The sequence below is a fragment of the Diabrotica undecimpunctata genome, chromosome 4, assembly GCF_040954645.1.
Source record: "Diabrotica undecimpunctata isolate CICGRU chromosome 4, icDiaUnde3, whole genome shotgun sequence".
NCBI lineage: Eukaryota > Metazoa > Arthropoda > Insecta > Coleoptera > Chrysomelidae > Diabrotica > Diabrotica undecimpunctata.
The window spans coordinates 117,667,912-117,686,823 of NC_092806.1; the positions used below are offsets into that span (position 1 = coordinate 117,667,912).

An 18,912-nucleotide genomic window follows, 5' to 3' on the forward strand; every position below is an offset into this window, starting at 1 on the left:
AGGAATGGAGCTGAACGTGTTAAAGACCAATCACATGCTATGATTTTTCTGACGGGTATTCTCAAGTTAAAGTTGATTTCATGTAATCGAATGAACTACCTTACTACTACCTATAATTTTTAAGTCGTCTACTTTAAAATATATATGTCTGAATTGTCAGTATGAATGAGCCAGATAAAATTAAATTATTAGAAGAATTTTTCACTAAGTAACAAAAAACAAAATTTGTTTAATTTATTAATATTTTGAGAACGATTTCCGAAATGGAAATCGAAATGTTAAAAATAAATTCCAATAAATAGTATTACATCAGATCTACAGACAACTTAATGAAAGAACATGATTTTAATCATAACATTTAATTGGAAATAACAATTACAAAAAAGTTAAAAATTATTAAGAACACTTTAGAGTATTAACTCCTTTAGCTCTCTCAATAGTAGAGTCTATCCTTTTAGGCGTGCTCCTCAGTTCTTGAATGGTTGCTTGCAGAATTCGAGTCCATTCTTTTCTGTACAACAATTCGTAATTCTGCAATCGAGTTAGAAGCTGGGTTTATTTCTCATACAGGGTGGGTCATGAGGAACTGTACGTACTATCTCGTATAGAGGCCCCTATGGGAAATAACAACTAACCATTAAAAAGTGCCTGCCCCCCTTGTTTAATAGTATACAGGGTTAGTTGTGAATTTTAACTGAAGTATCTGTTCGTCATGACTTTTGAATGTTAAGTTTGATGTCTTATGTTTTGGACAAACGTTACACTACTACCACCTAATAAACTGATTTGTCTAAACTGGAAAAAAAAACGATGAATCACTAAACAATTATACAGGGCGAGTTTTAATATCATTCAAAACAACTTGTACCGTTTTAAATTCTGAAAATTGGCTAAAAACGTTGTTTTCAAATGTATAGCACGAGCTGTGGTAAGATTAATGCTTATAATCTAATAATTTTCAAAAACATTTAATTTTTGCAAGAAAAGTTGCATACATTCTATAAATCTAAAGTTCACTTTGTCAAACTTCTAGTTATTTTTTTTTAATGAAAAATTAAGTAAGTTATCGTGTGTGGAAAAAATAAATATGCTATTTTAAATGCCCATTGTCTAATTTGTAAAATTATTAACCTTCATCGGACGGGCCTCAAAATACTACGCAAAAGACGGGCCGGAGTCTGAACGGACCCTATTCTTAAATGGGTGAACTATACTTAAACGAAAAAAAATTGTACCAGTAACACATTATTTTTATAGTATTGAACATTTATTAGATTAAAGCATACACATTACTACAAAACACATTCTACTGCTGACGCTAACACACCAAATAACATCTACATACTATTTGTACAATGTACACAAACTATCTCTGATAGTTTTTCTGTCTTTGCCTCTACAACACACATGGCACCGACCCCTTGTATTTTTTGTTTGTTCTACTCTGGCAGTAATATTCAAAAGTTCTGGGAATACATCTGCCATATGACACTTTTTATTCTTTTTGATGTGCTTATTGTTATAACGTCTGAAAACATATTCCTTTATAAGTTCCTTGCCCAGTGCCAAAATATACATTTTACGGTTACTCACATGTCATATTGTGCTTTTTCCAATCAGGATATTTTAGTAACCACAATTTATAGGAATTAATACCTGCCACATTAATAAAATGAGAGAATAATAGCCATCAGCCAACGCTTTGTTTTACTTTGTACCGTATATTTTTCAGCTAACTTATCGGTTATATCGACGGCTCCTTTCGTTTTGTTGTAATGTAGAATAATTTCAGGTTTATAGGAGTGTTCTTCACCAGCCACTTTGTCGTCAACATGCTCACTTGAAAGTAAGATGACTGCAGTTCTTGGTTTTGGAACATAAGAGACTAACGTTCGATGTTTTCTAAAAGCAAACATACTTGAATAATCTGTTTTATATGATGCTGGTAGAAGCTCCCTTAGAATAAACGTTTTATTTTTTCGAAGAGTCACCAAAGCATATCGATCGGTTCTTTCGATCTCTGAAAAGCTCCAAGTATAAGCAATACTCCAATATAGGGTTGAATCTCTACATAATCAACGCAAACATACACTTTAGTTTTATTTGGGTTTTCACTATTCGATTTATTGTAATACGCTTGAGCCTTCCGATTAGTTTCCATGACAATTATGTTTAGAATTTCGTCTAGAAAAACAGAAGGAAGGCGTTTTTGATACTTGATATATCATTACTGTAATTCGTAAGTCCTAAAGCATGTCTACGAATATTGGCCTTCGCGCGTTTAACTTTTGTGTTTTTTGGCAACCTTGACCACTCAGTTCCATCTTTAGATACATATACCGGTAAGCCTTCGGAGTCAGTAACAGTTGGTTCATTTTGCTCTATGCTTTGATCAATAATAAGGTCATTTTCTTTTTCTACTTCTGTTACATTGTCATCTTCTAAAGCACTTGCTGTATCCTCATTGATATCAAGTTCTGGATCATCACTTTCAAGTAAACGTAAAAGTTCATCTTCACTCAGTTGCTTTCCGCTATATATAAATGAAACGTAGCTCATGTTCAGAATGTTATGCACTATTCACAAATACGACAAGAAACCAGCGACACTGGAACTCCAACTTAATAGATTTATATTATTTCGTTTAATTTTATCGCAGCTCGGGAATTTCCCATTTAAACCCCTTATAAAAAACGATACTACACTCATAGTCGGTACTAATCCGTAAAATCTATGGGATTCCCACATTATTAGAACTTTGTTAGAATTCATTTTATATGACATAAAAGGCTGACCGGGGTATTAGGAGACCCCAGCCTATAAAATTGAAGTTTATTTAATCTAACCGTTAAATGTTCTTGTAGGCATAATTTTTTATCAATACAATATATAAACTACAGACAGATGGAAGACTGTCGATTAAAAATTAAGATCTATACAGTAACAGCTAAAAATTGTGATCTGGGGTCAAAATAGACTCCGGCAAATCCGATGAAGGTTAAAGTATTGAAAAATCGTACACAGGGTGAAATTTGTTCTATGAACAAAACGAACTATTTTTTTTAAAACCAGACCTGATTTGTTCTGGCTTGAATAAAATAAGTTGATCAGGTGGTAGCAGTGTAACATTTGACCAAAATAAACACATCGAACTTTCAGCCAAAACTCGCCATGTATATGATTAAACAATGTGATCAGACACTTTTTAGTGTTCATTTATGTGGCCTCCACACGAGTAGGATCTTGTACTGTATACGTCACTTTTGGACACCACATCTACAGATTGGGGTCAGAACTCAGTGGTGGCCAATCCATCGTATCAATACTCCAGCCTCAAGACACCGGGTTATTGTTCTTGCGGCATCTGCATCAGCATTATCATACATTAGAATAAAATAGTCGCCCAACCACCCAATGAAGTGGTCTGCAAGGTAGCTTCTTTAGATCGTATATCCATTATGGATATCCACCAATTGATTTTTGTTGCATTAAAGTTTATCAAGTGTGCAATTTCATGTTTAGAAAAAGTTTTAAAACAAATTTCACACTTAATAGGTTGATCTCCAGTGTGCAGTATTATATACTTTTTCAAACTTCTTAGTTTGATGGTTTTCCATTTTTCCGCAATTGTACCAAAGAAACTTATAAAATATTCTTCTGTGCGTGTAACTGTAAACTCTAGATATAATATATTTTAGAAGTATGTATTTCCAAATGAGTTTTCCGATTACTGCGTGTGTAAATTGTTTAAAACAAACTTCACACTCTTATGATGTTTCTCTGGTGTGAATTTTTATGTGTTGATTTAAATTACTTGTAGTGGAAAACCCTTTAAAACAAATTTTACACGTGTAAGGCTTTTCTCCAGTATGCACTCTCAAATGTGCTTTAAAATTACTTGCTGTAATAAACTGCTTTAAACAAATTTCACACATGTAAGGCTTTTCTCCAGTGTGTATTCTCAAATGTTCTTTTAAATTACTTGTAGTAGCAAACTGCTTTAAACAAATTTCACATGTGTAAGGCCTTTCTCCAGAGTGTACTCTCAAGTGAATTTTCAAACTGTGTGCATGAATAAACTGCTTAAAACAAATTTCACACTTGCAAGATTTTTCTCCAGTATGTGCTAACATATGTGTTTTCAAAGTTCCTGCATCACTCAACTTCTTAAAACAAATTTCACACTGGTAAGGTTTTTCTCCAGTGTGCACTCTCAAATGACGTTTCAACTGAATTTTCTGAAAAAACTGCTTAAAACAAATTTCACACTTGTGAGGCATTTCTCCAGTGTGTGTTCTTATATGCAGTTTCAAAGAACCTCCCTGGGTAAATTGCTTATAACAAATTTTACACTTGTAAGGTTTTTCTCCAGTGTGTGTTCTCAAATGCGTTTTCAATAATTTTCTGTTAATAAACTGTTTAAAACAAATTTCACACTTGGTAGGCGTTTCTTCGGTGTGTGTTCTTATATGTCGTTTCAAAGACCCTGCCTGGGTAAATTGCTTAAAACAAATTTTACATTTCCAATAAGAAATTTTTAATGTTGTGTCTTCAGAGTTTTCACTTATTTGTTGTTCTGTAGTACATGATGTTATGATTTCCATTTCTTTCGGAGAAAAACCTAAAATAAAAGTGAAATTATAAAAATTTGTTTATGCAGAAACTACATGCTAAAACAAAGAGTAATAAAATTTAATAGAAATGAATGTAATAATAAACAAAACAGCAGGCAAAACCTCCTTGTAAATAGCTTTCCACGTCATGCGGGGGTCTGGCGGCGCAGACCTGTTATATCCCTAAAAGCGGTGATCCCTGAACCTTCGGTAGAACCCCAACGTGGATCTCCGTTCCCAACGTGAGTATGGAACTCGGAGAGCTCCATACTCACAAGAATTAAATAATCGTCAAGCACTATGGTAGCAAATAGTAAGTTCTGCTAATTTTATTGCCAATCCGCGAACCATATTTTTTAAAGTTAGAAGATCGTTTAACGAAAGAATTCATAAGCTTTTTGAGGTAAATGGGTTTCACATTGAACATTCGTTAAAAGGTTTAGTTATAATGTGTTTTTTATATTTTCGTGTTATTAAAATTGTCCCTTTATTTAGATTATAACAAAATAATTCTTTTTAGAACCACAATTTGTTTTTAAATGTTGAATGAATCTATTCGTTCCAAGAAATTTCAATAAATAACATTATGTTTTGTTGTTCGTAGCGATTAAAATTTCATTTGCATAATAAATGCAATCCTATGATCTAAAAACACCGACATAATTAATACATGAATTTTTAAATAACTTCCTCATCTATATAACAAGCAAAAAAACTATATCTCAAGTCAAAGTATTTTAAAGTCACTTATTAAAAAAGACGTATCTTAAAAAAAGTAATGAAATTGTAGGCAAATTTACCGTATCTCATTTTACTTAGCATAAAGGTCGTAACTCTGAGATTTTCGCCATTCTGCTACCTGATGCACAAACTGAATGGTCAGCTGTGATAAGGAAAATAGACATATCTAAACATATACGTACAAGGCGCTAAGTAAATCAGTTAATCAGTTGTATACTGTATACTTGCGGAGTGAATGAATGTGCACGTGTTTAATTGTTGATTTAAAATTTGTTTATAGACCTATAATAAATAAGCGAATATTTTAAGAATTAGTTCCTTGGCTCCTGATTTTTTTTTACCACTTCAAACACTCTTCGGGTAAATATTATTCACTTATTAAATAACTTAAATAGTGTAACAAATTGATTGTGGTGATACTAAACATAAGAGTTTTGTTCCAATTGGCAAAAAACAAAAGCAGTGTAAATCCTTTGCTGTCTTGTGGCATGAGGACATGTTTGGAAGAAGCAAGGATGAGCTCATTAACACTTTTAATCAATATTTGCTGTCAAAAAGAGATACTAAATGTGTTACTATCTGGCTCGATAACTGCACTGCACAGAATAAAAATTGGTCTTTGTTTTCCTTTTTTTGCACATAATTAACTCAGAAGAAATTTTTACTTCTAAAATTGTTTTTAAGTATTTTGAATCAGGACATACATTCATGGCAGCACATTCTTTCCATCATAAAGAAGAACAATCAATGTAAAAAATGGGAAACAAACTCTACAGTTTCCAAGATTTTGTCTCTGCTGTGAACAAAGTGTACTGAAACATATCAAATGGAGATGAGTAACTTTTATCAGTGGTAAGATTATTCCTCAACCTACAAGTTAAGTAACACAAAGTGTAGACCATATCTACATGATATGGTAGGAGTGATATCTATGAGAGGTCATAAGACAATGAAATATAAAAAATGATCTTGATGACCAGGAATTTATTGAATTCGATTTTTTAAGTGCAAAAATAAAAAAAAACTAACAATTTACTAGGACCAAACATGCAAACAAAATTTTGTGAAATTTCTGGGGAAAAAAGAAGAATATAATTAATCTAGGGGGGTTAATGGAAAAGAATAGGTTAAAGTTTTGGGAAAACATTCCAGAGAATTAAAATCATATACTAATTGATTGTAATGTATAGTTTAAATTATTTTTTAAAATAATAGTTTAATAATTGTGTTGCATTTGATAAATATTTCATATTGTTAAAGTTATTTTTATAGTTATAGTTAGTTACTTAGCTATATTGCAATAAAAAGTTATAGTTTGAGTTATATTTCAATAAAAAGATGAATAAATTCATTATTTCAACATGCATCTAAATAAATGTGTTTGATGTATTTTAAACCTTGAGAATTGTTATTACCTCGTTGTTTTAGTCAATGAAAGGGTAAGAAACAATATTTTTATTAAATTAGGAGCATTTTTTTTACAAAACTACAATAATAAAAAGTTTTAGATGAATTTCTAATAAGTAGATTTATTTTTAAGAAAACATTTAAGAGAGATAGTCTTACATTTTTGAGAAGTCTTTTACTTTTAAGGCTGATCACAGCTATATGCAGAATTTGATGGATTAAACAGCCAATATGTATTTTGTATTTTGTTTAGTAAATATGTTGCTTAAGTATGTGAAAGTCATAAAATCATATTAAGTGTAATATGCATTATCAAAATATAAAAATATATTATACAAACTGAAATCAAAGCATGTGGTGTTCATGTGTATTAAGGTATAAAAAATGCTTATTAAAAGCTTAAAATTTTTTATTTTAAAGAAGATCTTTTCGGAATTAAATCATTCCATCATCAGTTTAATAAAAAGTTGTTAAAAACATTGTATGGCCACATAAAAACATTGGGAGGACATCCGAATTAAAAAATAATCCTCATGGTATTTATCAAGGTAAATGCAATAGACTGTTAACTTGTTGATTATTAAAAACTGAAAATGGGGGCATCTTACATGACCCCCTGTAGCTGGTGAGGTTTTATAGATTAGTTAGATAGGTTTTAAGATGCCCCCATTTTCAGTTTTTAATAATCAACAAGTTAACAGTCTATTGCATTTACCTTGATAAATACCATGAGGATTATTTTTTAATACGGATGTCCTTTAAATGTTTTTATGTGGCCATATAATGTTTTTAACAACTTTTTATTAAACTGATGATGGAATGATTTAATTCCGAAAAGATCTTCTTTAAAATAAAAAAATTTAAGCTTTTAATAAGCATTTTTTATACCTTAATACACACGAACACCACATGCTTTGTATTCAACAGGTATACTAGCCACTCCTGGATATCTCCACTTCATGGTTTGTTCCAGTTTCACTTTTAATTACAAACTGAAATATAAATTTATTGTATAGGTCGAATTAATTAATAATTTATATGTAGCTTCATTGCATTATTACATAAACTTCAATCTGAATTTATGTATTACACAAGAAAAATTGTATTGTTTTACTCTATTTTTATATTTTCTTTCTTAAGCTACAATTTGTTTTACAATAAAAACTATTATAGTGGGTTAATTTTAGCATTTAGTCCCAGCGCTGATAAATATCATTTAAGTACATCACATTACTAAACACTAATTTTACTACCTGTCTTACCTGAGTTATCTTCTGGTTCATTTTTTAAGTGTTCCAAATCTACTGATGTGAATAGCTCACTTCCTATACATCTTTCCTTATATTCAACAAACTCTTCCTTAATTTCAACCTTAAACTCCATAGCTAACACATAAACTGAATAAATATAGAAATATAGTTTATATGAAAATCAAGAGGGTGATCCTACAATTAAAAATGTGAAGTATTATTTTATGTCTTATAGAATGTTGCTTCTTTAATAAAAAGAGTTGTAATATATTCTTTCCAAAACTCACCGATTTTGTTAATTCTAGGGATAGAAAACTTAAGTTGTGTGGACTAAATACTCAACAGTTCCACAGACTTTTAATTATATAAACCAACGATGTAATATAATCTAAAATCTAAACAATTATTTTAACCATAGATAAATTGATAAAACTACACACTTAAATTAATTGGTAGTGTGCTATCACAGTTTAACCACAAATTTTCTTGTGCTATGCTATGATTTTAACCTCAATTTTTTTTACGTACCATGACGCTAACCTAACTCACTCTCTTATCTATTCCATGACCAGAGAACTAAGAACACAGAGAAGCGAGAAGTTTTGCTTTGAAGTTTCGTGGCCAAGCCGCCAATGACAGTTAAGGTTGTTTTAGCAGTTCAAGCACACTGCGATTTGAAATGGGCGTATCACTTACTTTTCTACACTGCTTACGCGAGACCATCTTTACTCAGTGCCGCCGGCCGACGGGTAGTTTAATGACAACAAATACATTATTCGCCATTCAAATTAGTTTTAACACGAATTAACTGACCGTACGTTCATGAGATTTGACGTCACGAAGGCGATAACGATGAACTTAAGCGCCAATGATGAGTAACACGTTTCACTATTAGATTTCAGTATCTTTTAGCAATTTTCTTTAAAGTTGGAACACGCTTTTCTCGATTATTACTGGACACAGAAGGGTGAAACAAAAATCAACGATTACAGAAAAAAAAACTCTTTCGAGTGATGGGCGTAAAAAGTTTGGTTATAATAGAACGTTAAACAGTATATTCCAATTTTTCAACAGAAGTTTCAAAAAAATAAAAAAAGTAAAACCATCAGTTTAAAGGCAACATAATTTCGAATAACGTGTCCAAATTTCGAGACATTTTGTCGGTAAATAACAGAGAAAACACTGTCCCTAGGTTTTGGTGCACCGATAAAACAGCCTTAACCAGAAAACTAATAGTCAGTGGGCATATCACTTATCACACAATATAAATTCTTAAATAAAATTGAGCATTTATGTTGACTTTCAATAAATATGAAACATTCCACTGAAAAAATAGTTACATGCAGGGCCGGCATTCTTAATGGTGTAATTATTTTTGATTTACAAAAGGTTGCAAATATATCGCACAACGCAAAGTACTGGTGAAAATCGTATTGATAGAACCATAGATGAAAATACTTTTTTGTTTATCCTGATGTTGGCATTGATAGACCAATAATACACCGATTCTTTTTGGCTTGTGTTGATACAAGATATAATTTGTTCGTCGTGGAATTTCTAATAAATTATATTTCGTAATATAATCGAAAAATAACAAAACGATTTTAACTGCCACGGAAATTTCACAAACTCTGAAAGTTCCAGTTCTCTTTGGGTGACAAATGTTTGTGATCGACAAGAAACTTTATGTTGAAATTTAAAGTCGAGTATCGGTGTAAACGAATAAAAAACCAAGTATTGTACGAGTATATTTCTATAAATATAAAAATGTAATAACCTAAAAAATAATCAAAAAAGTATTACGAATCATTACAAGAGAGCATTAGGAAGATAAAAATAATTTATATTATTGTCATTACACCATGATTCGGATATACATAGTAAAACCAGACTTTCAGTTCTAAGTAATAATTCGATACAATTTATTTTGTTTAAAATAGCTCATATTCAGAATTTTATGCACTATTCACAAATACGACAAGAAACCAACGACACTGGAACTCATACCATACTCAATATATTTATATTGTTTCGTTAAATTTTATCGCAGCTCGGGGAATTCCCCCATTTAAACATGTAAAACCCTTATATAAAACGATAGTACACTCATAGTCGGTACTAATCCGTAAAATCTATGGGATTCCCGCATAATAATTAGAACTTTATTAGAATTCATTTTATATGACATAAAAGGCTGACAGAGGTATTAGGAGACTCCAGCCTATAAAAAAGTTTAAATTTAATCTAACCGTTAAATGTTCTTGTAGGCATAATTTTTTATCAATACAATATATAAACTACAGACAGATATGGAAGACTGTCGATTAAAAATTAAGATCTATAAAGTAACAGCTAAAAATTGTGATCTGGGGTCAAAATAGACCCCGGCCAATCCGATGAAGGTTAAAGTATTGAAAAATCGTACACAGGGTGAAATTTGTTCTATGAACAAAACGAACTATTTTTTTTAAACCGGACCTGATTTGTTCTAGCTTGAATAAAATAAGTTGATCAGGTGGTAGCAGTGTAACATTTGACCAAAATAAACACATCGAACTTTCAGCCAAAATTCACAACTCGCCATGTATATGATTAAACAATGTGATCAGACACTTTTTAGTGTTCATTTATGTGGCCTCCACACGAGTAGGATCTTGTACTGTATACGTCACTTTTGGACACCACATCTACAGATTGGGGTCAGAACTCAGTGGTGGCCAATCCATCATATCAATACTCCAGCCTCAAGACACCGGGTTATTGTTCTTGCGGCATCTGCATCAGCATTATCATACATTAGAATAAAATAGTCGAACCCAATGAAATGGTCTGCAAGGATATTTGTTGTATGAACCAAATATTCTAAATTGTAAAAAAGTTTCTTTAGATTATATATCCATTATAGATATCCACCAATTGATTTTTGTTGCATTAAAGTTTATCAAGTGTGCAATTTCATGTTTGGAAAAAATTTTAAAACAAATTTCACACTTAACACGTTAACTGCCGATCTATTCTGGGTAGGTTTTCACCAAGAGAAGCTTTCTGTTTTTGATACACAGATGTTTATTTATTAGTTTTTGGAAAAGTTCGAATAAAGTAAGTGTTTTTAAACTAAATGCACATATATACAATAAGCTTGGTGGTGAACGCGCCACAGCGTCACTGGCGCTCGGCTCTAGTATTTATATACATACGCCGTACGACGCGCTGGTGCGTTTTGTAAATAATATTGATAAAATCAGTTTTAATAGGAACATTTTATTGATTTACTAATACAAAATAAAAATAAAACAAGAAATACAAAATAAGATAAAATATAGATATATAAAACAAAATTAAGGTTTAAATGTGGGATATTTGACAGCTATCCAAACAAAATCCAGGGGTGTCGGGACAGGTTTTGCATTCGTAAATTGTATTTTTACGGATATTTCGTTCGCTGCAAGTTTTACAGCGTTTTCTCATAACTTTTCCCTTTAGATCTTTTACCTCTCGTTGTGTTACTAGGTGAGCTTTTGTAACATGTTTAGTTTCAGAATTATTAATTTTTAAAAGTGATCTAACGAGTTCTAAACGAAATTCGTAAAGACCAATCTTTTTTCCAGAATACTTATTATATAGTATGTGAGCATTTATAACCATCGTCTGCATAATATGTATAAATATTTTTGTTGGCCATCGTACAATTTTTCGTTGACAAGGATAATAGGCAACCATCTGGTCTTGTCGGTCAATACCAGACATATTCTTATTATATCTTATAATAGGATCTGGTTTCATTACATGCTGACCTCTTCTTGTTGGTTGTAAGGTGTTTTGACATTCTGTTGTTATATAGTAAACGTCTCTCTTATCCTTCCATTTGCCAACTAATACCCCTTTTCGGCAACGGGCAATTGTTGCACCTTTAGCAAGTTTTTCTTGTTTTACTTCTGCAGGATTATTTTTACAAAAATTCAAGCAAATTTTTGGCTAAATCAAAGCTGTTGTAAAAATTGTCCATGTAAACGCAATGGCCTACATTTAGTTTCCCTTCTAAAAGGTGCAAAACCACTTTATTGGCATGTCCTTTTCCACCTGAATCGTCAAACATTCCAGAATAAACTAAAAATTTTAAAATTAGACCATTTGGTTCGGTCAACATATACAACTTTATTCCATATTTATGCTTTTTGTTTTTTTAAGTATTGTCTAAAATTAAGTCGTCCTCTGTGTAATACCATTGACTCATCTAAGCTCAAATTACGATCAGGATAATAAACTTCTTCCATTCTCTTATTAAAAAAGTTTATCATCGATCTAATTTTATATATTCTGTCTTCAGGTACTTATTCTCCCTCTTCTGGATTTTTACTAAAATGCAAACAACGCAGTATGACCATAAATCTGTTCCGGCCCATAAAAGTGGAAAAAATTGCATTAGCAAAAAGAGTATCTTTCTTTTTCCAATAATCCTCAACCCTAGGCAATGAAATGTGACCCATATGTAAAACCAATCCTAAAAAGACTAGCAGTTCTTCGGGAGTCAAAATTTTCCAATCGAAAATTCTAGAATGTGTCGCCCCTGAATTAAACAACAAAACGTACTCGGCATACCTGTTGGTCTCATCACATATTTGCTGCAAACATTCATCAGTAAGCAGCATTCGAAAAAAGTGAACTGGATTATTATCGGGAACGTGTATTAGTAACTCCTGGTGTTTTAAAAAAGGAAAATTTTTCATACAATCGACATTTTCTTCCCATTTATCGCTTCCATCTACTTAAACGAGCAGCTTAGTCTACAATTATATATAGTTTTATTAAAATATTAATATTTGCATTTAATTTTATAACATACATTATCTTCCGTATCCTCAATAAGTGCTGCAGGTAAGTTATTTTCAATTTCATCCTCAGATTCTGGTAAATACTCACTGTCTGAATCAAGAAAGTCATTAAATTCTTCATCGCTTGTTTCTAATAACCTCAACAGCTCTTCATCTGATAATTTTTTTTTTCATATCTAACTTTCTTTTTTTATTTGAATTTGAGCCACTTGGTATAATATCGTCATTTATATTATTTTTATTCATTTTTACACTTCAATATGCACACCCTATGTCATTCAAATATAAACTAACCAAACGAGATGTAAAAGAACCCAAATCATATTTAGGGAAAACACTGAAAATATCCGGGTATTACCAAGCTTTATGATTCAAGAGTCAAAAAATAGAAGAAATATTGAAATCTGGGAATTACTAATCTTTACACGGTTACTAATCCGATAAAATAATAAGCATTTGCAGAATTTTATGTACTGTTACTAATATTTACAATTATTACAAAGCCAAAAGATATAGACACCCTGTCTGGACAAAAAGTTGTTAGTCGAAGAACCAAGAACAAAGTTAGAGAATTGATACCCCTAGTTACCTGCCTTTGAAATATAAAAGACCCTCTTGTACCGCCAGTGAAATAATCCAAGATCATAATCAATAAAAGACTGAACGCGCGAGAGCGTCTAGCTAAAGTCTTGTAGCGACGCGCCAGCGCGTTATCGGCAAGGAACGTGTTAATAGGTTGATCTCCAGTGTGCAGTATTCGATACTTTTTTAAACTTCTTAGTTTCATAGTTTTCCACTTTTTCGCAATTGTACCAAAGAAACTTTTAAGATACTCTTCTGTGCTTGTAACTGTAAACTCTAGATATAATATATTTTAGAAATGTGTATTCCCAAATGAGTTTTCCGATTACTGCGTGTGTAAATTGTATAAAACAAACTTCACACTCTTATGATGTTTCTCCGGGGTGAATTTTTATGTGTTGATTTAAATTGCTTGTAGTGGAAAACCCTTTAAAACAAATTTCACACATGTAAGGCTTTTCTCCAGTATGCACTCTCAAATGTGCTTTAAAATTACTTGCTGTAATAAACTGCTTTAAACAAATTTCACACATGTAAGGCTTTTCTCCAGTGTGTATTCTCAAATGTGCTTTTAAATTACTTGTAGTAGCAAACTGCTTTAAACAAATTTCACATGTGTAAGGCCTTTCTCCAGAGTGTACTCTCAAGTGATTTTTCAAACTGTGTGCATGAATAAACTGCTTTAAACATATTTCACACGTGTAAGGCTTTTCTCCAGAGTGTAATCTCAAGTGAATTTTCAAACTTCGTGGGTCAATAAACTGCTTAAAACAAATTTCACACTTGCAAGATTTTTCTCCAGTATGTGCTAACAAATGTGTTTTCAAAGTTCCTGCATCACTCAACTTCTTAAAACAAATTTCACACTGGTAAGGTTTTTCTCCAGTGTGCACTCTCAAATGACGTTTCAAATGAATTTTCTGAAAAAACTGCTTAAAACAAATTTCACACTTGTAAAGCTCTTCTCCACTGTGTATTCTTATAATATGTTCTTTCAAACAATATGATGTACTAAAATACTGAAAACAAATTTTGCACTTGTAAGTTTTTTCTCCAGTGTGCATTCGCAAATGAATATTAAAATTACATTTCTGAGAGAACTGCTTAAAACAAATTTCACACTTGTGAGGCATTTCTCCAGTGTGTGTTCTTATATGCCGTTTCAAAGAACCTCCCTGGGTAAATTGCTTAAAACAAATTTTACACTTGTAAGGTTTTTCTCCAGTGTGTGTTCGCAAATGCGTTTTCAATAATTTTGTGTCAATAAACTGCTTAAAACAAATTTCACACTTGTGAGGCGTTTCTCCAGTGTGTGTTCTTATATGTCGTTTCAAAGAACCTGCCTGGGTTAATTGCTTAAAACAAATTTTACACTTATAAAGTTTTTCTCCGGTGTGTTTTCGCAAATGTGTTTTCAATATTCTTGTGTTAATAAACTGTTTAAAACAAATTTCACACTTGGTAGGCATTTCTTCGGTGTGTGTTTTTATATGTCGTTTCAAAGACCCTGCCTGGGTAAATTGCTTAAAACAAATTTTACATTTCCAATAAGAAATTTTTAATGTTGTTTCTTCAGAGTTTTCACTTGTTTGTTGTTCTGTAGTACATGGTGTTATGATTTCCATTCCGTTCGGAGAAAAACCTAAAATAAGAGTGAAATTATAAAAATTTGTTTATGCAGAAACTACAGGCTAAAACAAACAGTAATAAAATTTAGTAGAAATGAATGTAATAATAAACAAAACAGCAGGCAAAACCTCCTTGTAAATAGCTTTCCACGTCATGCGGGGCTCTGGTCGCGCAGACCTGTTATATCCCTAAAAGCGGTGACCTCTGAACCTTCGGTAGGCCCCCAACGTGGATCTCCGTTCCCAACGTGAGTATGGAACGCGGAGAGCTCCATACTCACAAGAATTAAATAATCGTCAAGCACTATGGTAGCAAATAGTAAGTTCTGCTAATTTTATTGCCAATCCGCGAAACATATTCTTTAAAGTTAGAAGATCGTTTAACGAATGAATTCAAAAGCTTTTTGAGGTAAATGGGTTTCACATTGAACATTCGTTAAAAGGTTTAGTTATAATGTGTTTTTTGATATTTTCGTGTTATTAAAATTGTCCTTTTATTTAGATTATAACAAAATAATTCTTTTCAGAACCACAATTTGTTTTTAAATGTTGAATGCATCTATTCGTTTCAAGAAATTTCAATAAATAACATTATGTTTTGTTGTTCATAGCGATTAAAATTTCATTTGCATAATAAATGCAATCCTATGATCTAAAAACACCGACATAAATAATACATTAATAATTTCTTTATCTTTATGAACAAAGAGTATATTATTTACATTTTTAAATAATAATAAATTTTTTAAATAAAACACTCTGTAACTCAGTAAGAAGCTACGTTTTATTTAAGTTATTTGGGTTAAATCTTAATATTTCGAGCTCGGGAATCTGCAGTTAAAATATTTCCAATTATTAATGAAACACCCTGTATATTTTATTTACTATATCTTTGCAGTGTTGCATATTTCCAACAAAATGGAAGGATAGCTATATTCCACTGATATATAAATCAGGTGATAACGAAAATATAACAAATGACTTGAGATATCTATACAAAAGGCTATGCTGCTTTCCTAAGCAAGAAGGGTGTATCTTAACTTTTTTTGAAAATGAGATTTTGGTTGCATGGTATTTTTAAATAACTTTCTCATCTATATAACAAGCAAAAAAACCATATCTCAAGTCAAAGTCACTTATTAAAAAAGACGTATCTTAAAAAAAGTAATGAAATTGTAGGCAAATTTACTGTATCTCATTTTACTTAGCATAAAGGTCGTAACTCTGAGCTGCGGCCATTTCGCTACCTGATGCACAAACTGAATGGTCAGCTGTGATAAGGAAAATAGACATATCTAAACATATACGTACAAGGCGCTAAGTAAATCAGTTAATCAGTTGTATACTGTATACTTGCGGAGTGAATGAATGTGCACGTGTTAAATTGTTGATTTAAAATTTGTTTATAGACCTATAATAAATAAGCGAATATTTTAAGAATTAGTTCCTTTTCTCCTGAATTTTTTTTTACAACTTCAAATACTCTTCGGGTAAATATTATTCACTTATTAAATAACTTAAATAGTGTAACAAATTGATTGTGGTGATACTAAACATAAGAGTTTTGTTCCAATTGGCAAAAAACAAAAGCAGTGTAAATCCTTTGCTGTCTTGTGGCATGAGGACATGTTTGGAAGAAGCAAGAATGAGCTCATTAACACTTTTAATCAATCTTTGCTGTCAAAAAGAGATACTAAATGTGTTACTATCTGGCTTGATAACTGCACTGCGCAGAATAAAAATTGGTCTTTGTTTTCCTTTTTTTTTGCACATGATTAAATCAGAAGAAATTGTTACTTCTAAAATTGTTCTTAAGTATTTTGAACCAGGACATACATTCATGGCAGCAGATTCTTTCCATCATAAAGAAGAACATGCAAAAAATGGGAAACAAACTCTTCAGTTTCCAAGATTTTGTCTCTGCTGTGAACAATGTGTAATCAAAAACTGAAACATATCAAATGGAGATGAGGAACTTTTATCAGTGGTAAGATTATTCCTCAACCTACAAGTTAAGTAACACAAAGCCTAGACCATATCTACACGATATGGTAGGAGTGATATCTATGAGAGGCCATAAGACAATGAAATATAAAAAATGATCTTGATGACCAGGAATTTATTGAATTCGATTTTTTAAGTGCAAAAATAAAAAAAAACTAACAATTTACTAGGACCAAACATGCAAACAAAATTTTGTGAAATTTCTGGGGAAAAAAGAAGAATATAATTAATCTAGGGGGGTTAATGGAAAAGAATAGGTTAAAGTTTTGGGAAAACATTCCAGAGAATTAAAATCATATACTAATTGATTGTAATGTATAGTTTAAATTATTTTTTAAAATAATAGTTTAATAATTGTGTTGCATTTGATAAATATTTCATATTGTTAGAGTTATTTTTATAGTTATATTTAGTTACTTAGCTATATTTCAATAAAAAGTTATGGTTTGAGTTATATTTCAATAAAAAGATGAATAAATTCATTATTTCATCATGCATCTAAATAAATGTGTGTGATGTATTTTAAACATTGAGAATTGTTATTACCTTGTTGTTTTAGTCAATGAAAAGGTAAGAAACAATATTTTTATTAAATTAGGAGCATTATTTTATAAAACTACAATAATAAAAAGTTTTAGATGAATGTCTAATTAGTAGATTTATTTTTAAGAAAACATTTAAGAGAGATGGTCTTACATTTTTGAGAAAAGTCTTTTACTTTTAAGGCTGATCCTTAGCCAAATAGACGTATTTCATAAAAATAATTAACTACAAATAATTACTATTTAAATGGGAATCAGCCACAATTAAAGGTTGAAGTACGTTTATTGACGTTTCAATTTCCACTTCGGAAATAATCGTTCTCAAAATACAAACTAATGTTTGTATTAAATCAAATTTATCTTAAAAATCAATATTTAATTAAACAATACATTCTCAATTTAGATCACAGCTATATGCACAATTTGATGGATTAAACAGCCAATATGTATTTTGTATTTTGTTTAGTAAATATGTTGCTTACATGAAAGTCATAAAATCATAATAAGTATAATATGCATTCTCAAAATATAAAAATATATTATAGAAACTGAAATATAAATTTTATATGTAGCTTTATTGCATTATTACATAAACTTCTATCTGAATTTATGTATTACACAAGAAAAATTGTATTGTTTTACTCTATTTTTATATTTTCTTTCTTAAGCTACAATTTGTTTTACAATAAAAACTATTACAGTGGGTTAATTTTAGCATTTAGTCCCAGCACTGATAAATTTCAATTACATCACGATACTAAACACTAATTTTACTACCTGTCTTACCTGAGTTATCTTCTGGTTCATTTTTTAAGTGTTCCAAATCTACTGATGTGAATAGCTCACTTCCTATACATCTTTCCTTATATTCAACAAACTCTTCCTTAATTTCAACCTTAAACTCCATAGCTAACACATAAACTGAATAAATATAGAAATATAGTTTATATGAAAATCAAGAGGGTGATCCTACAATTAAAAATGTAGTGAAGTATTATTTCATGTCTTATAGAATGTTTCTTCTTTAATAAAAAGAGTTGTAATATATTCTTTCCAAAACTCACCGATTTTGTTAATTCTAGGGATAGAAAACTAAAGTTGTGGACTAAATACTCAACAGTTCCACAGACTTTTAAATATATAAACCAACGATGTAATATAAATTAAAATCTAAACAATTATTTTAACCATACATAAACCTACAAACTTAAATTAATAGCGATTAATAGGTATTGTGCTATGATTTTAACTAACCTAAATTTTTTTTACGTTCCATGACCCTAACCTAACTCTCTTATCTATGCCATGCCATG

At 30.9% G+C, this 18,912-nt stretch overlaps 2 protein-coding genes across 3 annotated transcripts; both read right to left on the reverse strand.

Annotated features, from left to right (window-relative positions):
• Nucleotides 1–343: 343 nt before the first annotated feature.
• Nucleotides 344–8,495, reverse strand: LOC140439902 (uncharacterized). Its single transcript, XM_072530075.1, has 3 exons — nt 8,299–8,495; nt 8,024–8,206; nt 344–4,621 (listed from the first exon to the last, which is right to left on the reverse strand). Exons 2-3 carry the CDS (start codon nt 8,142–8,144, stop codon nt 3,768–3,770), a joined length of 975 nt encoding a protein of 324 aa, XP_072386176.1. The 5' UTR covers nt 8,145–8,206; nt 8,299–8,495; the 3' UTR covers nt 344–3,767.
• Nucleotides 8,496–9,744: 1,249 nt separating this feature from the next.
• On the reverse strand, nt 9,745–18,846 carry LOC140439903 (uncharacterized). Of its 2 annotated transcripts, XR_011950748.1 has the most exons (4): nt 18,664–18,846; nt 18,386–18,568; nt 12,855–15,067; nt 9,745–12,795 (listed from the first exon to the last, which is right to left on the reverse strand). XR_011950748.1 is itself a non-coding variant. In XM_072530076.1 (3 exons), exons 2-3 carry the CDS (start codon nt 18,504–18,506, stop codon nt 13,791–13,793), a joined length of 1,398 nt encoding a protein of 465 aa, XP_072386177.1. In that variant the 5' UTR covers nt 18,507–18,568; nt 18,664–18,846; the 3' UTR covers nt 9,745–13,790. The 2 variants fall into 2 exon arrangements, 1 of the variants encoding a protein (XP_072386177.1); XM_072530076.1 differs by having other exon boundaries at nt 9,745–15,067.
• Nucleotides 18,847–18,912: the final 66 nt, after the last annotated feature.